The following is a 24,883-nucleotide window of genomic DNA, read 5'->3' as shown; positions in this document are numbered from 1 at the left end:
GAGAGCGCGAGATGGTCTTTCACCCCAAGAGTTTGAGAACCGCTGATGTAGAGTTCTTGGAGATATAGCGTGTGAAGATTATAAAAGAGGGGAATTGATGAGAGAGCAAGAACTGCCCTGGATGGCTTGAAAGTTGCTGTGGTTTATGGGAGAGTGATGGGTAATTGCCTAATTCTGTGGTCCATACAGCCTCAGGAACCCAGGGCCAATGGAATGCAGTAAAATCAATGAAAACCTTTTTCTGCCTTTTTGGGTATTTGTGAGGTCTGGTTCAGAAGATGTATCCAAAGAACCACATTACTTAAGTCAAGACTCTGCTGCTTTAGTAACAGGTCTATGGCGTGAGTCTTCAGTGCTACTGTTGCTCTGTATACAGTGATGGAAGCAGGCATTCTCGGTCATTTTTGTGTGTCTCCCATGTTAATCCAGTTGGTTTCCTTTTTTCTTATGCCATCTGAAGTTAGACCTTTTTTTTTTATTTTTTGGCCATACCACACAGCATGTGGGATCTTAGTTCCCCAACCACGGATCAAACCCTCGCCCCTGCATTGGAAGCGCGGAGTCTTAACCACTGGACTGCCAGGGAGGTCCCTGAAGTTAGACTTTTATCGATAGTAACTTCCTATCATGCAATTATGTCCAATGGAAAATGAAGAAAATGGTATGGTACCCTCTTTTCAACAAGAAACTCCACTCATCTGAATCATCTAATTTATAAACTAAATCAACTTGCAACTTTTTAGGTCAATTGACACTAAATATAGAAAACTGTGGATACACTTCAAGGAGAGTTAAATCATTGTGCCCATCATACTCGAGTATGAAGCTGAAAAGCCATGTGGGAGGAAACGCAGGAAAGGGAAGGGCCACTGAAGTAGATTTGGAGTGAAAAAGAATACTTTCAGGCAGAAGAGAAAGAAACAAAATAATTAAAGTTGTTAGTCCATATTCACCTCAAAGCTTTACTTAACAAAAAGGCGATTTGACTGTTGATGTCCGAAGTTGAAGGATAATTTGGTGAGTAATGTAGAAGGTGAGAATATCCATGGCCTGAGCATTAAGTCAGCTCTGTCAGTGTAATTTGTATGGAGCCAATATTATGTTAACACCATTTAGAACCTCTGCCAATAAAATTAAGTGCTCTATTGAAATGCTGTAATTCATTATTTTACTTCCTTGCTAAAAGTCATGTATTTTGTATTTCATAGTCTGGTGAGAGGTGTTAAAGGTGAGAAATGGAATTTATTTTTGAGGCACTAAAGAAGGGAAAAGTTATGTAACGGATGGTTGTGGAATAGGCCCATTCATGTTTCATTACCAATTTGTTTGACATAACCCACATCCTGCTGGGGTGAGAAGCAGTTGTTGCATCCAATCTTGGGCATCCTTTGAATGGTTTTTACAGGCTTTCTGGGCACTTCAGATAAGATGAAGTAAAGGAGCTGGTTTTTAAAATATGTATAAAGAAAATACAGTGTTCTCTGTCACATGCTTGGAATTTGAGCCCGTGGTGAAACTCCCTTAGAAGAGGTGCCATATATTGATTACTTCTGCCGTCTCAGTTTACTTATAAAATAAGTGAAGTCAGCCCTTCACCCAAGTCCCTAATGACCACTTCCATCATTTACCTCCTCTTTCCAAGCATTACCCTGAGATGACCTGGTGGAGCCAGCTTAATGACAACATCTGAACCAAAAAGAATGCCTGATCCTTGACTCTTGCCAAAAAAAGGGAAAAAAAGAAGAGTGTTTGGGCAGCAGGCACCTAGGAGCTGTCTTGTGCCTTAGAGCCTAAGTTTCCATCCAAAGCACAGCAAGAAAAACATGGATATGAGAGTTAGATTGAGAAAATCTTTTTAGTGCATTTGCCAACTCCAGCTACAATGAAATATGAGGAAACTGAGATTATGGGATCGTATCTTGGATTCATGTCGTTCAGCTGAGCACCGTTTCCTGAGCACCTGCTGTGCGGAAGTCACAGGAAAGGCCAGTGGGGCACCAAGATGAATGAGATCCAGTCCTTCGACTCAGGAAGCAGCCTGGAAGGGGGGAAAACCACGCTCGTGCAAAATAAACCCATCCCCAGTGTAAAGCAGAAGCTTCCATTAGAGAAATCTCAGAGTTAGGGCACACTTAACCCTAACGTCCAGCTGGGACACCAGCTCCTGCTTTTCCGCCTCTTTCTTTCTCGTTGAATTTCCATTGCGTTGTACGCTTTCTTCTCTTTTGCTCATCTAATCCTAGGACTGACGAGAGAGCAGCAGTGGCTCTGATACTCCATGATCTAGAATGATCGTGGGCTCCGCCAGGGAACGTCAATAACATTCACTTTAATAAAATGTGAACATTGCCAAACCCTCGGTCACAGGCAAGCCTGGCGTAAAAAAGTTGACCTGCAAAGTTGGCAGTCCAGCCATCACATAGCCGCTTTTAAGGATGCTGTAAAATCCTTTCCACAAATAATGTTGAAGAGGCGGGGCGGGAGCTGAACTTCTCCAAATGTCCCTTTTCTTTATCAACCTCCCAACCAGTAAGGCCAGGATGCAGTTCTTTCCTGGGAGATGGCAGTTGAGGTTTAGATTATGTCGTGTATGGAAACATCAGAGGGGGAAAAAACCCAAACCTAAACCCCCGTTTAAAAAAAAACACAACTTTTTAGATAGCCATAAAAGGGAAATGGGAACCGCTCACAGCACTCACACCTGAGATGCCGCGTCCCTCCCAGCAGCTTTGCAATATGAAATAAAAATCCCAGTCTGCGGCCCTCATTTCATGGCCCGTGACCTTGCACATGGAATCAGGGAAGACTTGTAAAACACTGCATTCACGGAGCTCACAGTTTTTCTTGACCACACTCACCGCATACAGAGGCATCGACGCAAATCGGACAAGATGTGATCTTACTGAGAAAGATCCTATAAATATCACGTACCTCCCCTGAAAATTCCCCTAGCATGTACAAAATGCGAAGACCTAAAGGAGGTTATCGAAGAAAACCTTTAAGGCTGACAGCAAACTGCTTTTGCTTTCCTTGTATCATATTATATATACATATTACAATTATGTCAGCGATTAAAAGCATTGTCATGCCACATTATGAACTGTTTTTATGTTTAGGATTAAATAACTCTCCCCACACCCCTATGGATTCCTTTTATGTCCTCAGGGCAAATCCTTTCTCTCAGGTCAGGAATGTAATAAGGTAGGTTTTCCTCTCTCTGGGATATTGTGTCTGTCTCACTGTGTTTAAATTGATGCAGAAAGCTCTTCAGAGCAAAATACAGTATTTTCTTTGTATATGAGCCAGCAGTTGACTAACCCACAGGGAATTCTCTGTGTTGAGCATTTTAAAGGTACAGGTTGGGAATGTTTGAACTGCTGACGTTCAGTGAAAACCACTGGGGAAGTGTATTGGCCATGACTACAGGAAGAGATGCTTTCTTAGGCAGTCATGAGGGGAAAACCATCATTATTCTAAACCAATAATTTTTAAGTGATAAATTAACTTAGGAAAATTACCCAACTCATTTTAATAATAATGGTTCAAGACAGAAATAAAGAGGCATTGCAGTTTGTATAAATGTGTATACATGTAATTTAAAGGCATTTAGCTTCTGAAAATGAATTTCCTAAAAATAGCCATCCTTCCTCCATCAGATGTATGAAGTGTTAACACATCCCTTCTGGGAGTTGAACCACAGACCCTGGGATCCAAAAACAGCAAACTTAGCATTTGAAGTAAAGGGAAATTTCTTTTTGATTTGATAGCTCCTTCCAGACCACCAGTTGCTAGAGGTCAAGGCCATTTCCAACCAAAGATAACTTATTTAACCCTTGTAATGCTAGTTATTGGTTTTGATAGTACCCTGGGTTCTAGGATCTTGGAATACACACAAAGTGTAAGCAGGATACACTGTGTGTGTGTGTGTCTGTCTGTCTGTCTGTCTGTCTGCAGGAACGCATGTGTTTTCCTCTTTCCCTTCCTTCTTTAGGGATACAGGTCACTCTCTCTTGTCAGTGTACTTTCTGTAGCATTTCATTAAAAAAAAAAAACTCTGGGAAATTCCCCCTCTGGTGAGCTTTTGGCCCTTTATTTCTGACACATGATCCAACTCTTTTTTGGCTGTAAATTCACCACTTTTTTTCTAAGTTCCGTCTATGTGTAGGTGGAAAGTTTAGCCCTGCGTTCTGTTCTTACTACCTATGCCAGGAATTCATGGCACACTCTTCGGTAAGTTACTGAACCTCTCCCAGTGTCAAGAAAAGCCTCCTGAGGGAGATAAAGGATGGGGAAGAATGAGCCAAACAGAGAGACATTGGACAAGCAGGCCAGGCACGAGCGTTTGTGTGAACACGTGTACTGCGCATATAGCCTACAGGCCATGTGCCCAGAAACAGACAAGATGGAAGACAAAGCAAGAATGGCCATGATGCTTGTGCCACTTCCCATGGCCCTGTGCAATGGACTTGATGCCGAAAACTTGGCCCCTGTGCACCTGTGCCAAATCCAATCTTGGAGACAAAGTTTCGGGTGAGGTAGAAAAGAATAGCGTTATTGCTTTGCCAGGCAAAGGGGGACGCCATGGGCTCGTGCCCTCAAAAACTGTGTGTCCCCAACCTGAGGGGATTTGATGAGAAGTTTTATAGCAGTGGTTCAAGGGCGGGGTTGCTGATAAGGGTCAGGGTGTGTGCAGGGCCTGCGTTCCTTCAACCTGGCCTCAGGTGGTCTCCTGATGAGCTTCTGTGGTTCTCGAGGTTATCAAACTGTGACCTTCTCTCTGGAATGAAGAAAGCTTCATCAAGGAGTTAACATCTTCCATTTGTTGGGGGTTTTAGTTCTACAGAAGAGCTCAAAGATACTGTTATGGGTATTCCTTGAGTCGGAACCAGGATCTGGTCCCAAGGCTGCACTACTGTTTGTTGACTGCTTTTCCCTTGTCTCTGCATCCCCTCCCTTCTGTGATTAACAACTGTTTGAACCTGCTGTTTGGAATTCAGGGAGGGTCATGGAGCCTGAAGCCTATTCCCTGCAAACAAGAAATGGGGGGGCACAGAAAGGTTTCTGTGCCCGGGAGCCCGACAGGGTCCTGCTCGGTTTCAATACTTGTGGTTGAGTTATCTGAAAAGTGAAATGCATAGAAGTCATTCTGCAGACAATCTAGAAAAGATAACAAACATATAGCCCACTGTTACTTTAAATAACCAGGTGACAAAATTTGGACCAAACATTGAGTTTCCATTAGCTTCAGTCTCTGGTTTTTGGGCAAGTGCATTCACTATTGTTCCCCTATAGAGTGTTAACATTCATAAACTTTTAACCAGTTTCTGTGCTGTTATAATCACACTGTATTAATATTCTGTTCAAATATGCAATGTGGAGACAATTAGGCTAGCCACCTATATGTCAGAGGCATGCATACGCTTGAAGGGTCAAATGAAACTTTTTAAAAGTTGCATGATTACTCAGTATACACTGGCCACATTTTCCTAGGAAAACGTGCTTATAAAAATATGCTTTATAGAATCAAGCCCCCAAATTAAAAACATATTTTTAGGAATAATTTAGCACTTCTTGAGAAATGAAATTCTTACTTTGGTGGGGAGGTGAAAGGCAAAGCAAAAAAAAAAAAAAAAAAGCAGAAATGGCTGAAATTCAAGAAAAATCATCCTCCCCCAGGAGTGATTTCACCATCTGAAAAATAGTGCGAGGAGGGCTGGCTTCCCAGTTCTCTTTTGGAGAGGCCACAAATCACTTCGCACACACACATACCCTTAATTTTTAAAATGTTTTTAAAAGTTGCCAGGTTGAAACCTGCATCTCAATGTAATGCCTTCCTCATTTATTTGTCCAACTGAAACTCTACAGGAGCAACCTTACTTCCTTGTTTCTGTCTCTTCAAGCACTTTAGTCATGGAAGGGGGCAAAATTTCCATTTCATTAATGAGATTTCCACAAGCAGATTAAAGAGGAAATATGCCCTTCAGTCTTCTGTTACTTAACAGCATTACATTAGGAAGAAATCTCAGTATAAACTATCCACAGAAACAATAACCAGGGGGCCAAATTCCAGTGAGACAGAGTGTAGCTTAATCACAAGGTAACTTGGCCTTTTTCTCTCTCCTTCATGGGAAGCTTTATTGAATTATTTCAAGAGAAACCTATGGGAAAACATAAGATTATTTGCTTTCTATAAACAGTGGAACATAACATTGAAAGTTAGGATTACCACTTAAATGTTAGAGCCTTTACCCCAAAGTTACATCAACATTGTCATGGTGGGCAAAAATAAAGCTTAGAATTCCTTTTCTTTAATAACGAACAGGAACCAACTAAGATAACTTTGAATTATGTCATTACTAGTTCAAAATCTCAATTTACAATTGAAATATAAAAGGCGGCTCTGCTTGGTGGACCCTAAAGGCATATGAGATGCTGAGATTTATCCGATTGTTGGGAGTAGAGGAATCACAGGAAATTGCTTCTGTTTCCTGTGGCTTCTGGTTCTTAAAGCACAAACCTAAGAGGGCAGGTTGGGAGTATATCGACTCCTGGGACCGCATCAGTTCTAAACGTGGTATTTCCAATAATGCATTCTTCCAACAAATATTAATTGAGCATTTACTATATGCTGGGCACAGTTCCAGGCACTTGGGAAACATCGTTGAACAAAATCAATAAAAATCTCTGCCTGTGTGGAATTGACATTCTTGTGGGAAGGCAGACAATAAATCATACACAATCTCTGTATGTAAATTATAGTATGTTAGGGGTGATAAGGGAGGGGGGCGATACAGCAGCAGGGAAAGGGGGGTGGACAGTTCAGGGGGGAGGAGGTTGTGTTATAAACGGGGTGGTCAGTCTCATGAGGGAAGCAGCATTCCAAGAAGGACTTGAAGGAGGTAAAATAATCTTGAATTAGTGGCCCCATCCTAGATGTAACCCAGGTGTCTCCAAGCTGCCGGTCCAGCCAGGTTGTCTAGCCTCTGAAGTGGCATTTTCCTTTAAGGCATTGGCTCTGCACTTCCGTCCACGTTCTGTCCGGTCCCCCCCGGCCTGCATGGTCTAGGTGGTCTTGGATTCCCTCTCATTCCATCTCCTGTCTCGCTGGGCACTCGGTCCCCACTGATGCTCTATTTCCTGCAGTCTGTGCACAGAACTGCAAGATGCAGGTGGTCTTTACTTCTTCAGCTCTGCGTATCTCCTTGATGAATGCTGTTACACAGAACTGAATTTTATAGACAGCCTTGGGGAAAACAAAAAGGGTTCAAAACAGCAAATAGCTTAAAAAAGGAGGACTGCCGACTTCTATCAACCATTCTTTAGCCCGTTCCAACCTGGGAATGACAAATGAGCCAGTGGTTTCCCTTCTTAAGTTCACACTCTCCACATGTTCCTAGACATTTTCTCTCTTTCCTATCTGATCCGTCCAGACTTACTGGAACTGAGAAGCTGTCTCTGGAAGAAAACTTACCTTTTACTGCTTTAACCTTGTCTGTCAACATCTGCCCAGGAGTCTTACAAATCCACCCAACACGGTTGATGTGCCCCAGTCCCCGCCATTTTGTTCTGTCTCCTTTGTTTTCTCCTTTATTTCCTTTTTTGTTTCCCTATCTCTTAAACACCGGTCTCCCATCTTTTCTAATTGCTGTCCTTCTTCATCCTCTGTACAGTCTCCGTAGGTCAGGGATTTTCAAACTGGGCTTTGTGAAATCCTTAAAATTCTGTGTATTGGGGTCACCAAAGACAATATGGGGTAGGGAAGGGAGCTGCCCTCGTTCTTCAGCTACAACCTTTCTTTGTTTCTTAAATCTTTATGTTTAGACTTGTCTTCTCTATTGGAGATGTCCTGGAGGCACTTCCAATATGTCATGTCTCAAACAGGAACAGAATCTCTCTCAAATCTGTTTGACCTCCCATGCCAGCTATTGTCTCAGAATCTTTCAAGCTAGAAACTTTGGTACCACCTGTTATACCTCTGTCTAATTCACCCTGCACACATTATTCCAAGGGTCTCTCAAATGGAGCCCCTTCCCGCCATCCTCATGGCCTCTGCCCTTAGTTCAAGGCCACAGATCTCTCTTGGATAATTATAGCAGCTCCCTAAATGGGTTTGCCGTCCAGGTCCTCTGTGACACCTACTAGAGTTACCTTTTCTAAACACAAATCTGATCACTGCCCTGCTTAAACCTTCTTTTTGTTGCCTGGGGTCTGGAGTTTTAAGCCACTCACCCCCCCTCATGGAGGGTAGCATGTGAGTAAGTTAAGAGTTGATTGAAAAACGGTAAATTGCTCTACATGTTGAAAGCTTGCTAAAGCTGAGAGGTCTAGGGGTTTCCTTTCTATTTTGTTTTGGTAAGACAGGCCTGGAAAAGCTCTGGGCAACGGGCCTGCTAGTTTTCTATGATGTGGGGACTCGTGCATTCTTCTGGGTGGCTTACTTAATTGCAAAGGTGTCCATGATGTGAAAGCTAATTTTGAAGCAGTATTCCTTTCTGCGTTCTGACAGCCAGTCTTGGACAAGATCCAGTGGACGTGTCTTATTCAGTCTTGGCTCTTCAGCGTCTAGCGCGGTAACTGTCATATCATAAATAAGCATTGAGTTAATAGTGAATGAATGAGTCAGCCCAGCAGGACTGTGGGCAGATTTCCAAATGGATAATTTTGCCTGGTTGCCTGCCTCCTTCGTTTCTTCCAATAGTTCTTGAGATTTGCCTGTGTTTGTGCCATCAACAGTCACCACTGCCTTCTTTGCACACACACGCACACCGAATCTTTTTCTGATTTCTGAGGAACTCTCCTGCCACTTTTCACGCAGGAGGATTCTTCCTTTGCAAGGTGATGGGCAGAAGACCTTCAGGTAGGGTCATGGCCAGGGACGTGGTTTGGACTGGGCTGGACCCAGAATAACTTTTCTATCCCATATCTTCAAAGGATTTCATTAAAACAAAAGATACTTGACTCTTCTCCAGACACTAAAAATAGATTTGAAATCCAAATACGTTTTATTGCATTTGTTATTACTTTCACAAAGATTCTAGCCATTAAAATTATGACATCGAAATGAACAAAACAGGATGCTGGTTCAGGGGCTGATTGCTGGAATGTTCAGAATCAGACTTGAGTGGAGGGAACACGGTTGCTTTTATAAGGGTAGTGAAGAGTCAAAGTCAAATCGCATCTTTAATTCACCTTTATTTTTTCTGGAGTTGTGAATTTTCTCATAATCGTACTGTATGTTTAGGCTCTTTCCAAAGAGCAATGCCTGGATATTCAGGTTCCTGGTGATTGCTGCGATCATAAAAATTAAAAAGTTGGCAACTGTACTCAATATTTTCTTATAACCTATACGCAAAAAGAATCTGAGAAATAATAGATATATACATGTGTAACTGAATCACTTTGCTGTACACCTGAAACTGACACAACATTGTAAATCAACTATACTTCAATAAAACAATTTTTAAAAAGAAATTTGATCAGAAAATACATACATACATACATAAATACATAAATAAATAAAAATTAAGAAGTAATTAAAGGCTAATACTTTGTATGCCTCTAGATAATGGTACTCTTAATATTTTATATCACAAACAGGAAGAGTTTGTATCTACCTTTGCATTCAGGGAGACTTTAAAAAAAATGAGTCTAGTTGCGGGGGGTGTGTGGTGTGTGTGTGTGTGTGAAAACATTAAGCGCCTCACATTAAAAGTGCAAGGTGTGCTGTTGTAATTATATGATTGCACCTATCTAACCTACCTTTCAGAGTTTTATAACAGAAGAATTATTGTGACAGTAAGTTGCAGGGTGTAACTACTATGCAGATACTAGTTGGAATTCTTAGTACACAGAGAAACCACCCATTAACCCTCCTTTCTGTCTGTGGCAGAAATCCAAGCCCACAAGGTGGAAGGATTTTAATGCTCTAGGACACAATTCGGCTTCTGAAATCTTTTGTTTGGCAATAAATGCCATTGCCACGGATGGTAGTGCCTTCCAGGTACAGTGGACTCTTAGAAATGACTCCTACATGTGAGTGACTGATTTCATTTGGTCCTTGGGAGAGGTTGCATTTTACGACCACCTTCCCTGGATCCCCTGTCCTTGCCATTCTTCTCAGCCTAGGAGATGGTTGAGGAACAGAAGGTGGGGCCTTTGCCAGAGATTCTGGCCTTTTCTGTTTTGGAGCTACACCTTTGGTCAGAAAGCTTGGCACTTACTGTTTGGTGGATTTGTTCATTGCAAAGAGATGAAATAGAAGATGCTTTTGGAGAGACTGGTTTTCCAAATTATTTCATTCCATGATTACACAGTTGAAATTGTCTTGCCTGTCTGGAATGAGTAGTATTCTTATTATTTCTAGAACGGGTACTACTCAATCCTTACCTGCTTCACTCTTTGGATTCTTTTTTTTTCTTTAACCAGGCCCCCAATCAATTTGCTTAGGGAGAGATTGTGTTTTTATTGTCTTTTGGGCCAAGACAAAAGTTGGTATTTAGAAGAATAAGATAAATAATTAAATGTGCCCAGTAACTTGAGAAGTGATGTAAACAGAGTCTTAGAAGCTTGGAGGGTGTGATGAAACCACATTACATCTCTATTTAAAATCTCAATGGGATTCTCAGCTCTTCCAAGAAAAGAAATTCTGAGTCCTTCTTCAACAAAAGCCACCTTATTAAACTGTAAGAGAACCCTCTCAAAAGAGAATTACATTCATGTTTTAGGAAAATAACTTAGAATTCAGAGAGCAAAATTGTAAGAGAAAGAGTGCTTTAGTTCTCACAAGGAATTGGAGACCCTTAATCCATTTTCAAGAATGAGAATGTTTTCTTTTTACCTAAGTGAAATCAATAACATTAATCAATAATATATACATTTTTCTTTTTAAACATTCTTCTCAAAAACTGAAATCTCCTTAATATTAGATCATCTTAATCATTAATTAATATACTGGCTTAATATTAAGCCAGTATATTATTCTGTGTACTTGAGTTTGAACCAGTAACACATGCACTTCTTATGGGGGAGGGGGTATCAGCTTAGATAAATTATATCACAGATTATCCATTTATACCTAGTGATTTTCTAATTCAGTGTAACAACAAAAATAAAAATGTAGAGATTCTGAATTACCCGTGCTTGAATTTTCCACGAGCATTTAGTGAATCTTAGCATATAGCATGCATTAGAAAAATACCAGTTTTTCCATCATGTGCTATTTTGCATTAAATTCCTTGAGCATACATATGAATTTACCTATTAGCGTACGATGTTTTCATTTTGTTTTGTTTACAACTCTGCACGAAGTTTAATTTTCTCCTTCTTTCTACTCATTTTTACAACTTGAAAGATGAGGAAGGGCTACTCAGAGAAACTTGTCATGTAAGTGAAGTTCTCAGGTTGTTAGCTCTGGGGCTAGTATGAAATCCACCAGGAAGTATTGTGTCGTAAAAATACGTTCTACTCTCACTCAATCTGTCTGTGGATTGTGTGTGTATGTGAATATAACTTCTGATTAAGATGCACCCTTTGCTTCCTTGGGAAATCATTTACCAGCCCCAAACCCTAGATACAGCCCTGGGGGGAGCAGATGCAACCTGGCTTTTCCTCTACCACTTTTCCTATTTTCCCCAACAATTTCCTCTGTTACCAGAGTAGTCCATCACCAAGCTTACTTCTGTGGTTTTACTTTTTTTTTTTTTTTTTGGAGGGGATGGTAACATCTTTATTGGGCTATAATTCATATAGCATGCTATTCACCCATTTCAGGAATACAACAACTCAGCATGTTTGGATATATTCACAGAGTTGTGTAACGATCACTACAATCAATTTTGCAACGTTTTTGTTATCCCAGAAAGAAACCCCATCTTCCAATCTCTCCTCAGCCATAGCCAAGCACTAACTTACTTTCTCTATGGTTTTTGCTATTCTGGGCATTTCATATAAATGGAATCATACAATATTTGTCCTTTTGTGACTGACTTCGTTCCTTAGCATAATGTTGCCAAGGTTCATGCTTACTTCTAAATGTGAACAATGGATGGAATTCCACTGTCCAGCTTACCTTAGTGGGGATGGGAGTGAAGGCAGTATTTTAAGTTGGTTTCCATTCTCTAAATTCAACACTGTGAAGCCCTTCGTCCAGACATTAACTTTTTTAAAGAACATTGCCTTTCTTACCCATAAAATAAAATAATTTCATTACAAATTCATAGATAGAAACAAGATTTTAATAACTGTCAGAGGGACTCCTTGTTAACGAAGAAGCACATATATTTATTTATTCTCAACCAAGAAACACATTTTAATTTTTATATCACCCTAATTTCTAATATTCACAGATCAGAGATAGGAAAAAATTCTACTTTTAGGAAGAGAGTGCAGTTCTGTACCCAAACTCTTGAGTCCTTTTGATGTTTTTCTGTATAATTTTATACTTAGATCAAAAACTGAAAGATACTTGGATATTTTTATTAGCCAGTGTGAATTGAAACAGTCATTTTGTGAGGTCTTCATGAAGATCTCTCCCACAGCAAACGATTATAGCTTTTTAAATACTCTGCCAGGAAGAATGCTGGGTGCCACTGAAACCATTTAAATTATTTTATTTATCTAAAATTAAAGTGCATATTGAAATAAAAGGCCTGTTTCAGCCCTGATAGTCTCTGATTCCTGCTTTTTTCACTTCTGCCTAGTAAAGCCTTAGGAATCCTATCACAGGTTCTCCCTAATAAAATCCATGTCATGACAGTTGTAAAACTTCTGCAAATGTTAACGTGTGTCAAAGAATACACAAAACAGGAAGGTGTATGCCACCTTTCAGATGGAAAGTTTTGAGGGATTCTTGTAGAGAGTTTTCTTTTAGGCAAAGCATTTCAGCCTCTCCCTTGAATCAGTTTGAATGTACTTGGTTCTAAATTGTTTTTCCTTCTTTCTCCTTTTCAGAAAAATCTCTGGGCTACTAAGTCAAGAGCTAGTCATAGATTTATATTATAAAGTCAGGAAACCAGTTGAAAACTGAGCTTTCTTAAAATTGTTTACTTGTTGATACCCCATCCCATGCCAAAATAGAAGCCCTTCTTAACATACTTCCTGAGCCAATCCTGAGAAGTTTCAAACGATCAAGTTCTGTTAAACGACATTTGTGTGCGGAGAGAGATCATATTTACCTGAACATTATTTTTCTAAAGACCGTAACTCTTTGCTTTTACATGTACCTTGTGCTGTGAAAATCTTGGCAACTTAACCTTGTAGCAATTCTTTTAAGTTGGTGAAAAAGTTCCGTGTTATTTGAGAAACAGTAGATACTGACAGAAAGATTGGTGTGTAATGTATATGCCCAGGGGGGCCGTATGGAAATGGTGGTGAAGGTTGAGTCTAAAGCTTTACATTTCCTGCCTTCACTGTGTTTAGGTGTGTTTAACCGTAATATTTTCATTACAACAGTGGAAGGAATTTACCTTCTTGACGTTAAGGAGCCTGGCTTATTTAGAGAATGAATCGCAAGCAACAGCAAGGTGTTTGCTGATTAACCTTAGCCCGGCAGAGTGTGAACGGGGCTGTGCAAACCTTCCACACACACCTCTGTGCCACGCTGTAGCCTCTCCTCCGAGGAAGTCGCTTAGAATGGAGAATGCTTAGCCATCCACGGGACAATGCTTTCTGGGTGGGAGTCGGTGGGGAATCAGGCCAAAGGAGAGGGAGCTAGAAAGGAAGCAGAAGTGTGCTTCCAAGGTTCACAAACTGCTTGAATAGCAGCTTTCTTTGGGGAGCAGTGAACATTCGGGGATAGATGGACAGCATGTGTGTGTTTCATCTGAAGGGTTAGGAATAGACTGAGGACGAACCGTCAGCTCTGAACTCAGAGTGCAAAAAGAAACAAGAAGAAAGGACCCTGATTAGCCCAGTGAAGTCCACTGTGGGCTTCCATTTTGCTGCTAGTAAAAGAAAAGCTTCAGTTTCCCTCCTGCACCACTGCAGCCTCCGAGGTTGACGCCAAGGGCTGGGCTTCCCAGAGAGAAGCCCTGAAAACAAAGATGTACTTTCCACTTCCCCGATGGCCAGGCCAACTGGAGTGATTCCCCCCACCTTTCTCCCTGCCCCCAAAGCTCCATGGAGAGTGCAAGAGACAGGAATCCTGGGTCTTAGCTCATCTTGCTACAAACATGGTCACGATGGCCAAATACCAGCTTGGTTGGTTGGCTATGGGCTCCTGAGATGTTTTATTTGTTCCATCAGCCATCAGTTTCCTGGGGCAAATGCTTACAATCCCATTTCATCGGGAAGCCCAGAGTCTGGATTCAGCCTTTCTGGGGTTGCCTGGTCCTGGCATCTTCGTCCTGTTTATTCAGACAGGGAGCGTCCGGACTGGCCCCGCGGAGAGGGTTGGCGTCCACCGCCGTAATTTACACCATCTATCTCTTTCTGGCGCTCAGGCCTCTGGCAAATTGCATGTCTTTGTGTTGGATTAGTTTGGAATTTAATCATGCATTATTTTCCCTCCAATTAAATTATTTATATATTTGATTAACGTTTTCACTGCCAGGAAGGCAAATTTTCAGTGAAACCACAAATAAACACAGGCCCATCGAATTTCAGGCCAGTGTCCCAGGGCACCGGCCTGTTTGTTGAGTGTTAAGAATTCGCTGTGTACGACTCTTCGTAACTACCTAGGGTTTTGGTGAGCCAAGAAGGGGTGCTTTTTCCATCCAGTCCCAGGACCATGATGCAGAGGGGGACGTCTGTCTGTCTCCCTCCCCTCGTGTTATCTCAGGACCCTGACTTTTATTCCTTTTTACTGCCTTCTCTTTGCTCTGGCGCCGAAACATACCTCCTTCTAATTTTACCTCCTCAGGCTTGAGAGCCAGCCTGACCGAGAACGTCGAGGGCTCTGTTAGCCCAGAAAGGAAACTTTGAAGTCATCTAGTTCAGGGAGAGCAAATGAATGGCCCACAGGCCAAATCTGTCTGCTGCTTGTGTTTGTACAGCCCATGAGCTAAGTATGATTTGTACAGTTCTAAATAATTAGCAAAAAATGTAACGGATACCCCAGGATACGTGAGATTTTCAGCATCCATAAACAAACAGCTGCACCGTGTGCTGTCTGTGCTGCTCTCCTGATACAGCAGCAGATGAGAGCCGCCCCAGCAGAAACCTTCCGGCCTGCAAAGGCCTAAAATATTTACTCTCTGGCTTTTTACAGAAAGAGTTTGTGGACATCTGATGGGGCTCATCACGCTCATTTTACAGACGAGAAAAATTAAGGCCCGAATAGGTGAATTGTCCAAAGGTACACCGCTTATCACAACTTGGTCTGGGGGGCATCTTCCAATGCACCCACCCCCCCACCTCCAAGCTCATGTTTTATAAGATCTGCCCTAAGATGAGCCCTCCATGAGCACCCCCACTGCAGAGGCCAAAGCAGCTTTTTTAGCAGAGTAAATATTTAGGACATCTGGACGTGTAAGATCTATGATTTCTTAGAATTGTAAATTTCACCTGAAATCTAGCTTCGGGAAGTGTTTTAAGCTCAAAGATGCAAAATGACATATACACATATTTAAATATACTATATTTAAAATAGATAACCAACAAGGCCCTACTGTATAGCACAGGGAACTCTGCTCAATATTCTGTAATAACCTAAATGGGAAAAGAATTTGAAAAAGAATAGATACATGTATGTGCATAACTGAATCGCTTTGCCGTACACCTGAAACTCACACAGCATTGTCAATCAACTATACCCCAATATAAAGTAAATATTTTAATGAATAAATAAATAACCTAAATAAGCAGAAAGATTTCTGTGTTTCTTTGAAGTAATCGATTATGTCTGTGCTCAGTATTTGGACCCTAAAGACAAGGAGGGTGGACCTGTTCCCTGCTGGCTGAGGTCATAGAATATCATTTAAAGAAAAATAACTCGTAATCTCAATCCAAGTTGGTCAAGAGCGGTTTCAGAAAATTACAAAAGCATATTAGACAGGCCTTAGGTCTACTCTACGGAGCAGAAAGGGAAAATTCCCAAGGTGCTAACCTTTCTGAAAGTGAGGTTGCGTCCACGGTCCCGAGAAGCTTCTTGCCTGTGCCTCCCCACATGGAGACAAGGCGGGGTGCTGTGTTTACTGATGGGCACTGGATTCCCGCCACTGGGGTTTTCAGATACCGTCCCAGAGGCCAAGGCCGATGCAGCTTGGCCAGGTATTAATCTGAAATGGTTTGCACTTTCCAGTCACCGGCCTCATCAGCCTGTTGTCAGCTCTCCCCTCCCAGCTCAGTGGCAGATCCTTCAACACCCTGGTCGGCAGCTTCTACAGCGTCTCAGCCACTTTTGGTTACTAAAGTCCCATCCGATTTAAACCTCTAACCTGCTATCCACTCAGAGCCTCCCCTCCCTATACCAGCCGGGCTCACAGCTCCAGGGGGCTGGCAGGCTGTTTGTTCATCCCCTACCACGCCACCCATCCAGGAGGGGACCTCTTCCCTCTCCTCCTAGAGCCTGGCTCCCTCCAGCATGATGGGGAGGGCAAGAGACAGGGTCCATTGCTTCACTAGCTGCTGGTGGTGCTTCCCTGTTGGTCATCCCCGTTCCCCTGAGTGACTCCAGGTCGCTTGGGGCAGGCGTCCAAGTGCTGGCTTTCTGGTGGGGGGTGCGCTTGAGTTCTATGCAGGGGTCTATCCTATAGTCTCCCTGCTGGACACCTGACCCAGCACTCTGCATTTTAGGTGGGCCCAAGCTTGGCTACCTCACTGGTATCCACTGGACCCCTGGAAACTCGTGCCTTCGTACTACACCAAGCAGTGGCAGTGCTGGAAGCCTCCTGTGTCAGCCTGGCCCATCCTCTCCTGCCCTGTGTGTTCCTCACCCTGTTCCTCAAAGGCACCAAATTCTGTCCTTCTCCAGGGGTTTCCGTCCATCTTTCTCCCCACCCACACCCTTACCTGCACACCTGCCAAGTCTCCACTCATCCTTCAGGTCCTACTTTAAATGCCACTTCATTGGAGAAGCCAACTCTGGTCTCTGGTGCTCCCCGCGGATTTGGGACCTCCTGTTAATTGTTTTTCTAAAACCCTCTTATTTCCCTTCAAAACGCTGATCACAACTATAATTGTACTGTAGTCCTTTAAGCCATTATCTGTGTCCCTCTGGTAATTCCATGTCCCTGCCCTGTAATTTCCTCAGGGCAAGACTCAGGTCTGTCTGATTCCTCAGCACAGGGCCTGGTGTGGAGTGGTACCCAGTACCTACGTGTCAATGTGTGGGCGATGAATGAAATGTTGGCAGTCGCTGAGTATTTGTTTTATTCTCCCCAGCAAGACGGGGTTCTCATTGGGTTATCATTCAAATCATTCAAGTCCTTTTGAATTCTTGATGCTATATTATTTTAAAGTAACATAACACCTACATTAATATCTTACTGTACGGATACTGGATGAAATGCATTTGAAGTAAGCTAGGCAAACGCATCAAGTATAATTTCTCTGGTCCAGGGAAAGTTCAGTTTCTCACAGGAGCCAATCAGTCCAACAAATATTTACGGAGGACCCGCCAAGTACCAGGGCCACCTGTCAGTTGCCGAGAATATGAAACCGAAAGGTGTGGGTCATGACTCAAGCAGCAGGCTCAGCCCAAATTCTCAGACCGTTTTCCAGTTTTAACTGTGTCTGCCTCCTTCTTTCCGTCCTCCTTCCCTCCCTCCCTTCCTTCCTTCATTTTCTTTCATGCCTATTCATCCAGGAAGCTTGATGCCTAATAACTTGGAAAAAAACTGAACCAAGAGCAATTTGTATGGAGTGGACTTGTGTGATCATTCATTGCTTTGCCTGGAAAGGAGAATTCATAGAACCTCTCTGTATCATGTGGGCTTAAAGATTGGGCTCCAGCACCCATCTGGGACAATCCTGGGTGATGTGAACAGGTGCAGACCTGTTCTCGAAGCATAAATTTAAAGATGGCATGTTATCCCCTGGCCGGCACATCTGTTCTCTTCATCCACGTATGTGCCCCTGCACCACATTTTTAAAATTTTTATTGGATATAGTTGCTTTACAATATTGTGTTAGTTTCTGCTTTACAGCAGAGTGAATCAGCTATACGTATACATACATCCCCTCTTTTTTGGATTTCCTTCCCATTTAGGTCACCACAGAGCACTGAGTAGAGTTCCCTGTGCTATAGAGTCGGTTTTCATTAGTTATCTGTTTTATACATAGTAGTGTATGTATGTCAGTCCCAATCTCCCAATTCATCCCACTCCTCCTTCCCCCCTTGGTATCCATGTTTGTCCTCTATGTCTGTGTCTCTAGGCTTGTCGGACAGAGTGAAGTCAGAAAGAGAAAAACAAATATTGTATAATATCACTTAACATGTGGAATCTAGAAAAATGATACAGATGAACTTATTCCCAGCATCACTTTTAAGAAACACTCATACTGAGGACAGTTGGCTTTTTATAAGAAACACACGTCTGTGTGCCGGGGGTTGGGGTGCTGTCGTGAACCTGAGCGATTCTGTGTGGTTTCCTCGTTGTGTTCAGAGCGCCTAAAAGGATCCTAGTTGTGCGCCTGCGCCCTGGGCTGTGTCACCCGCTCTCCCCTGTTTCTCGGGCTTTCTGAGAGCTGTTCTAGGAGAGGAGAGTACACAGCAATTGCTTTTCTCTGCCCGCATCCAGTTTTATAAACTCCCCAAACAGCACAACAGACTGCTTTATTTATTTATTTTTTTCCCTGCGGCAGCCGGCTGCCTCGTGGAATAGCTGAGAAAGGTCGAGTGATGGTGGAATTTTACCACCAGGTCCCCAGAGACCACTCAGTTAGGAACCAGAGCCTACGCAGGAACGTAATTAAACGTCATGTCACTGTTACGGGGCTCAGGGAACCCAGAGGAGGTTTCTCTCATTGCACACATTTTTTAGTGATATGCTTCCACGTTATGTGGGAGAAAGGACTCACAAAGGCCTTGAATTAAGGCAAATAAAGTATGGAGTGGCCAGAGAGTAAAAACAACAGGATCAACCTAGGGCACAAGCTTCCTCCATCATCCGTGACTGGACATTAAAATCATAGGCTCATCTTACTGGACTAGACTTGAATTTGGTCCAGATTAAGAGCCATCTCTTCCTCTGGCGCTGCTGTAGATTTCACGTGTCTCCTAGTTGTAGGGCATTTGACGTATGAATCCAAGGAACTCTATTAAAAAATTGATCCTAAAACTTTGAATTGGAATTCAGGGAAGTTCATCTTCATTTTAAAAACCGAACTAACAGAATCCTGGAGCTGGGAAGAACCTTAGAAACTAGGGAATCCATTCCTTTAATTTGTGTATGAGAACAGCAAAGGCCCTCAGACACTAAGAGTTTTGTTGACGATCGCCTGGCCTTCACCTTCAATATCAAGGGCATTTCTCTGTGATTCTTATCAAAGGGGTGAGCCCACTAATTGGAACTAAAGTGTCGTTTGAAAAAGTGCTTTGGATTTTCTTGGTCCTTGTTACAGACGTGTGTGTGTGTGTGTGTGTGTGTGTGTGTGTGTGTGTGTGTATGCCCTTTCTGCAGTCTTGAGCCACAGCACTAACCCAAGGTGCTACCCAAGGCCTGGAGGGAGTGAGAGCTGGAGGTCACCTCTGTGGTCAGTTCACCTTGACCCCGACTTGGCCGATGAAAGATAACGGAGGCCCAGAGCAGACGTGGGTGTCTCACCCCGTTTCTGCTCTTCTGATGCCCTTGCAGGACTTTTTCTGGGACACCAGGCTTCTTGCAAACCGGATCACTCCTACAAGTTAGGAAGTATCCCTCCACAGTCAGTAAGAGCAAATTTACTTAGGAAACATCCTAAATATAGTAAAGGTATAGTAAAGGTTTGCAATATAGTAAAGGTACCGTGGAGTCTTTAGGACTTAAGGTTGGGGGATTTGGGACACTCCGTTCTGTTGCCTTCAGAAAAGAGTAGTACATTTCCATTTTATTTCTCTCTTTCTTTTTCCAAACTCCAGCATATAAATAACGACCATATCCATGGAGAAAAGAAGGAGTTCGTGTGCCGGTGGCTAGATTGCTCGAGAGAACAGAAACCCTTCAAAGCCCAGTACATGTTGGTAGTGCACATGCGCAGGCACACGGGGGAGAAGCCTCACAAATGCACTGTGAGTACTGAAGGGGCGGGGGCCAGCTGTCCACTTAGGGGAGTCTTGCACCTGTGGGTCCTTCCTTGTACTCCAAGGGCCGTGCGAGCTGATGAGTGGTGGCGGAAGAGGGTTGGAGTGCTGTTTGTGATAAACTCCCGGGGTTTTGAGAGGGGTTTCCAAAACGGGGGGGGTGGGGAGGTGAGAAATGGAGAAAGGATGCTGACAGCTTTGGGGGATGCTGGAAGGAATTGATCTAGACCCGCCCCGTCCAACATGGTGGCCATGAGACACACGTGCATTTGAGATGTGACTGGAGCAACCCACAGGACTGATTTTTAAATTTTAACTTAACTTAAAATTTTAAATTTAAATAGCCCCACATGGCTAGCAGCAACTGAGTCAGACAGCCCAGCTCTGCAGAGTGGCAGGCGGGCAGGTGGCAGTGGGGACGTGCCATCCGGCACTGGGAGTGAGCACCGGGCCACTGGGCCTGCCCCAGCACCAGTGCCTGTCACACCAGAGCCTTGGGGAGCACAGGGAGGGGCCAGTTTCGACTTGATAAACTTAGGTTGACTTTTTACAACTATAACCCTTAGGGCTTTAGAGTTTTTCCTCGCCCTCCTAGTCTGTCCCCATGGCCCAGTACAGACCTAGAGGAGCGGGTTGGGATTCCTGCGAGGCTAAGGCTTCTTTCACTAAGGTGCCTGCCAGGCAAGGCTCAGCCCTGGTACTTTACATCTTAAAGGCCCTTTACAAACAGGATCAAATTCCGTGCCTTTGTAGGCACACAAAGCCATATTAATGAACTTTGTGCTGAATCTGAAATCAGTGGGAATTCAAGGAGATCCCTGAGCAGATAATGAAACCCATTGTCCACATTGAGTGGCCTATTAAAAAAAAAAAAAAAAAAAAGTCCAGGATTTTTACTTAGCCCTGAAAACGCTTTCTCTCGAACGGCCCTGAGCCCCATCTGAATCCCAATAAAGGCAGAGTTTAGTGGACTTTTGTTCATTGGTTTTGAAAACCTGCCAACCCTCCAAACGTACCCGTCTTTTGTTTTTTAAATTAATTAATTAATTTATTTTTGGCTGCATTGGGTCTTCGTTGCTGCGCATGGGCTTTCTCTAGTTGCGGCGAGCGGGGGCTACTCTTCTTTGCAGTGCGTGGGCTTCTCATTGCGGTGGCTTCTCGTTGCGGAGCACGGGCTCTAGGTGTGCGGGCTTCAGTAGTTGTGGCACGCGGGCTCAGTAGTTGTGGCTCGAGGGCTCTAGAGCGCAGGCTCAGTAGTTGTGGCGCATGGGCTTAGTTGCTCCGCGGCATGTGGGATCTTCCCGGACCAGGGCTCGAACCCGTGTCCCCTGCATTGGCAAGCGGACTCTTAACCACTGCGCCACCAGGGAAGTCCCCCAAACATCCCCGTCTTTCATCCACGCGGAGCGAGTGGGATACATCAGCCGTCATTGTGTGGGATCATCCAGATTTACCTGTTTTCTCCTCAGTTTGAAGGTTGCACAAAGGCCTACTCGAGACTCGAAAACTTGAAAACACACTTGAGATCTCACACTGGAGAGAAACCGTACGTCTGTGAGCACGAAGGTTGCAACAAGGCTTTCTCGAATGCCTCTGATCGCGCCAAGCACCAGAATAGGACACATTCCAACGAGGTAAGGCCCCTCCAGGAGACACGTGTTGGGTCCAGAGCTTGTGGTGGAAATAAAAAATCCTCTGGGGAACGTACTTGGAAACGCAAACCTGTTCCGTTGTATTTGCCTCTGGCCACTCCCAGCACGAGTGGGTCCTAATGCTGCAGGTGAAGGCTCGGGGCCCCAAAGGTAGGGCTGAAACCTGGGCTCGGATGGGAGAGACGTGCAGGGTGAAGGGGGAACGAGTTTCACGTTGTTCAGTACTGCCACCTAGTGGTCAGACAGCAGGAGCATTTAACTTGGAATTCCATCCGCTCGCTCTGCCTGGAAGAGCAAGAATGCATTCAAAGGACGACCCTGTAAGCACCAAGGAGAGACTCAGAAGCGAGGTGTTGACAGCCGACAGCTTACTGCTGAGACAGCCACCTTTATTTGCTTTCTCTAGGTGGTATCTTCAAAGGCGCTTATATCAAAAAAGACTTTTGCAGAGTAACCCACCTTGGCTAAATAGGATTTCCAGACATTCTAAATTCCAAAGGATCTTGGAAGGTAGAAACCCAGAATGGTTTCTAGTCAGTTATTTAAGATAATATATTGAGTAAAGCTTCATGGTCGTAGGTGGTTCCTATTGTGTTGTTGTTATTTTTAGGTATTTATCCCCCCAAATTTCAGAGAAGCATAAGAATGAACAAAAATGATTTCCAATTCATTTTGTTTACATTTTAATGCACGTCTGCCTGCAGACCTCCAATTTCTCCTTGAAGATCTAGCTTAGATTCTTCCTCCTCTGTGAAGTCTTCTCTTGAATGTACCCAGAGATTAACACAAAGGCTCCCTACGTTTGTGGTAGAAATAGGCTAGCTACCCAGAATTTGTTCACATGAGATGTAGTTCTGCCCCACAAAGTAGGTCATCAGTTTGCTTGAAATTGTGTGAGAAAAGGAGCATTTTGACCTTGGCCTGACTCTCGTCTGACCCCACGAGGTGCCAATCAGGCCCATTCTTGATCTTCCAGATGGAGAGCTGGGAGAGGGAATTTGGTAAAAGTGGACCATTCAGCTCACTGGCCATTGGCTTGAAGGTGGCAGAGATGGTCCTCACCAAGTTTCCTTTCAGCCGAACTGACAGAGCAAAAACAACTCTAAGAGGATTAGCCACACTCTAAAAAAAGCACGCTCACACATAAACTCACACACATGAGTTCACTTATACAGACCCTTTCTGAATGGTTCATAGTAGAATAAGGAAACCTGAGTCCTTTAGGATCTCTTATTATTGATCCACTGTTTGCAGGTGTTTTAGAGGAGATGCCACATCTCCATCTTTTACGTCAAAAATGCTTTACAATGTGCGACAGTTGCGGTGTAATCCACTGTACTTGTTTTGTACCAACTTCTAGGGGGTCTAGAATAGGCAGATCCATAGAGACAGAAAGTAGATTGGTAGTTGCCAGAGGCTGGACGAGGGGGAATAGGGTTGACTGCTAATACGTGCAGGGTTTCTTCTTGGGATGATGAAAATATTTTGGAATTTGATACTGGGGACGATTGCACAAGATTGTGAATGTACTAAATGCCACTGAATTGTGCAGCTTAAAAGGGTTATTTTTATGGGATGTGAATTAAATCTCAATTTAAAATGTTTTAGGAGATTTGATTAACTTAGAATTTAATTAATATGTTTACATTTCATGTATTTAAGTACAATTATGACTAGAAACTTAGAGGGCATTCATTCCTACAGATTCTCTCCTGTTATTGTGGATCAGTTTGGACACTGGGTATGTTAGGACTTTAGCAGTGCATACATATAAACATACTTACTGAGCTTTTTATCTTTTTATGGACTTCAAATGTGTGCCCATGTCTTCTTTGCTTTAATTAAGTGCATTATATTTAAACATGAATCCTTCTGTGCAATAAAAAGTGCAATGTTGTAGAGAGTTTAATATTCATCATGAGATTAAAACACACCTTGGTCAACAATATCTTTCACCAAGGTTGAGCAATTTACCTAAAATAAATGATTAACATTGGTCATAAACACATAAATATAATTTTATTCACAAACACGTAAATCATTTTTCCTCTATTCCACATAGAGAAAGCCCTCGTCCTGGCGTATGAATGATGGACGGTTTCAGATACACCAAAATTAAGTGTATCCAGGAAATCCAGACTTGCATCATCAAGCAATTGTAGACAAATCTAGATGTCTTCTTTCATTTCTTTGCTCTCTTATTTGTATCTTCGTTCTTTCACTGAACAAATATTGATAGCTAGTTACCTGCCGAGCACTTTGCTATTCTAGATGAGGCAAACAGGGTAGAATAGGACAGGAAGGGAGCAATACCCATTCGGGTAATCTAGGTCTCCTCCCCGCCCCCATGGCTGCCCTGCCCATTTAGGGTCACTGAACCATCGCAGTGGCCTCTGACCGGGCTGCCTACTCCAGGACATGGAGCTCCCGTTCCTCCCAAAACCAGACGCAGCCAGTTTCCTGGAGCTCTGATTCGGTTGTGTCTTCCTCTCCAGAAAGTTCCAGTGGCTCCGTTTTTCCTATAGGAAATGTTTAGACTCCTTAGGCTTGTATTTGCTCTCACTGGACCCAAGCCTTCCCTTTCACCATTCCCTTGACCTCTCACAATGGTGACCATGAATGGAACCTTCCAGACAGCCATGCCTGCATGCCTGAAGTGGTCCTGCTGCTGGACCTTTGCTCTGGATACTTTTTTTTTTTCGCATCCTCTTGCCCTCATTTTTATCCTTCAGCATCTTGTTTGTCTTTCAGGACCCAACTATGACACCTCTTCCTAATCAAAGCTCTGTTTATTGAGCACTTATTATGTGCCACACATCACATCGTGATAAGCACCGCCTGTACGTGGTCTGATTGAGCCCATACCCTGACCCCATGAGCTGGGCATTATACCCAGATACAGAAACTGAATTGATGCCTCCCATGATCATCCCAATGCAAAAATGATTCCCCTCTGTCCACATCCTTCTCTAGCATCCACACTTTGTACTGTAGATAATTCATGCTGTCTTATTTTTCCTACCATATTTTATACCCCTTGAGATTTTACCCTGTCTTATAAAACTTTGTGCTC

The 24,883-nt window shown here is 43.2% G+C and overlaps 1 protein-coding gene across 3 annotated transcripts in view; it reads left to right on the top strand.

Annotated features, from left to right (window-relative positions):
* The window catches only part of GLI3 (GLI family zinc finger 3), a 284,176-nt gene that overhangs the window by 247,988 nt on the left and 11,305 nt on the right, over positions 1 to 24,883 (top strand). For 2 of the 3 annotated variants that reach the window (XM_036864314.1, XM_036864316.1), the window contains 2 exons: positions 19,997 to 20,146; positions 21,628 to 21,792. In XM_036864314.1, the coding sequence (XP_036720209.1) occupies positions 19,997 to 20,146; positions 21,628 to 21,792 (315 nt within the window). The remainder of the gene's footprint in view (positions 1 to 19,996; positions 20,147 to 21,627; positions 21,793 to 24,883) is intronic. The other variant, XM_036864315.1, reaches the window with a different exon arrangement.

Source organism: Balaenoptera musculus, chromosome 9 (assembly GCF_009873245.2).
Source record: "Balaenoptera musculus isolate JJ_BM4_2016_0621 chromosome 9, mBalMus1.pri.v3, whole genome shotgun sequence".
Lineage (NCBI taxonomy): Eukaryota > Metazoa > Chordata > Mammalia > Artiodactyla > Balaenopteridae > Balaenoptera > Balaenoptera musculus.
Note: the sequence above shows the minus strand (reverse complement) of the source record. Positions and strands in the feature narration are given on the sequence as shown.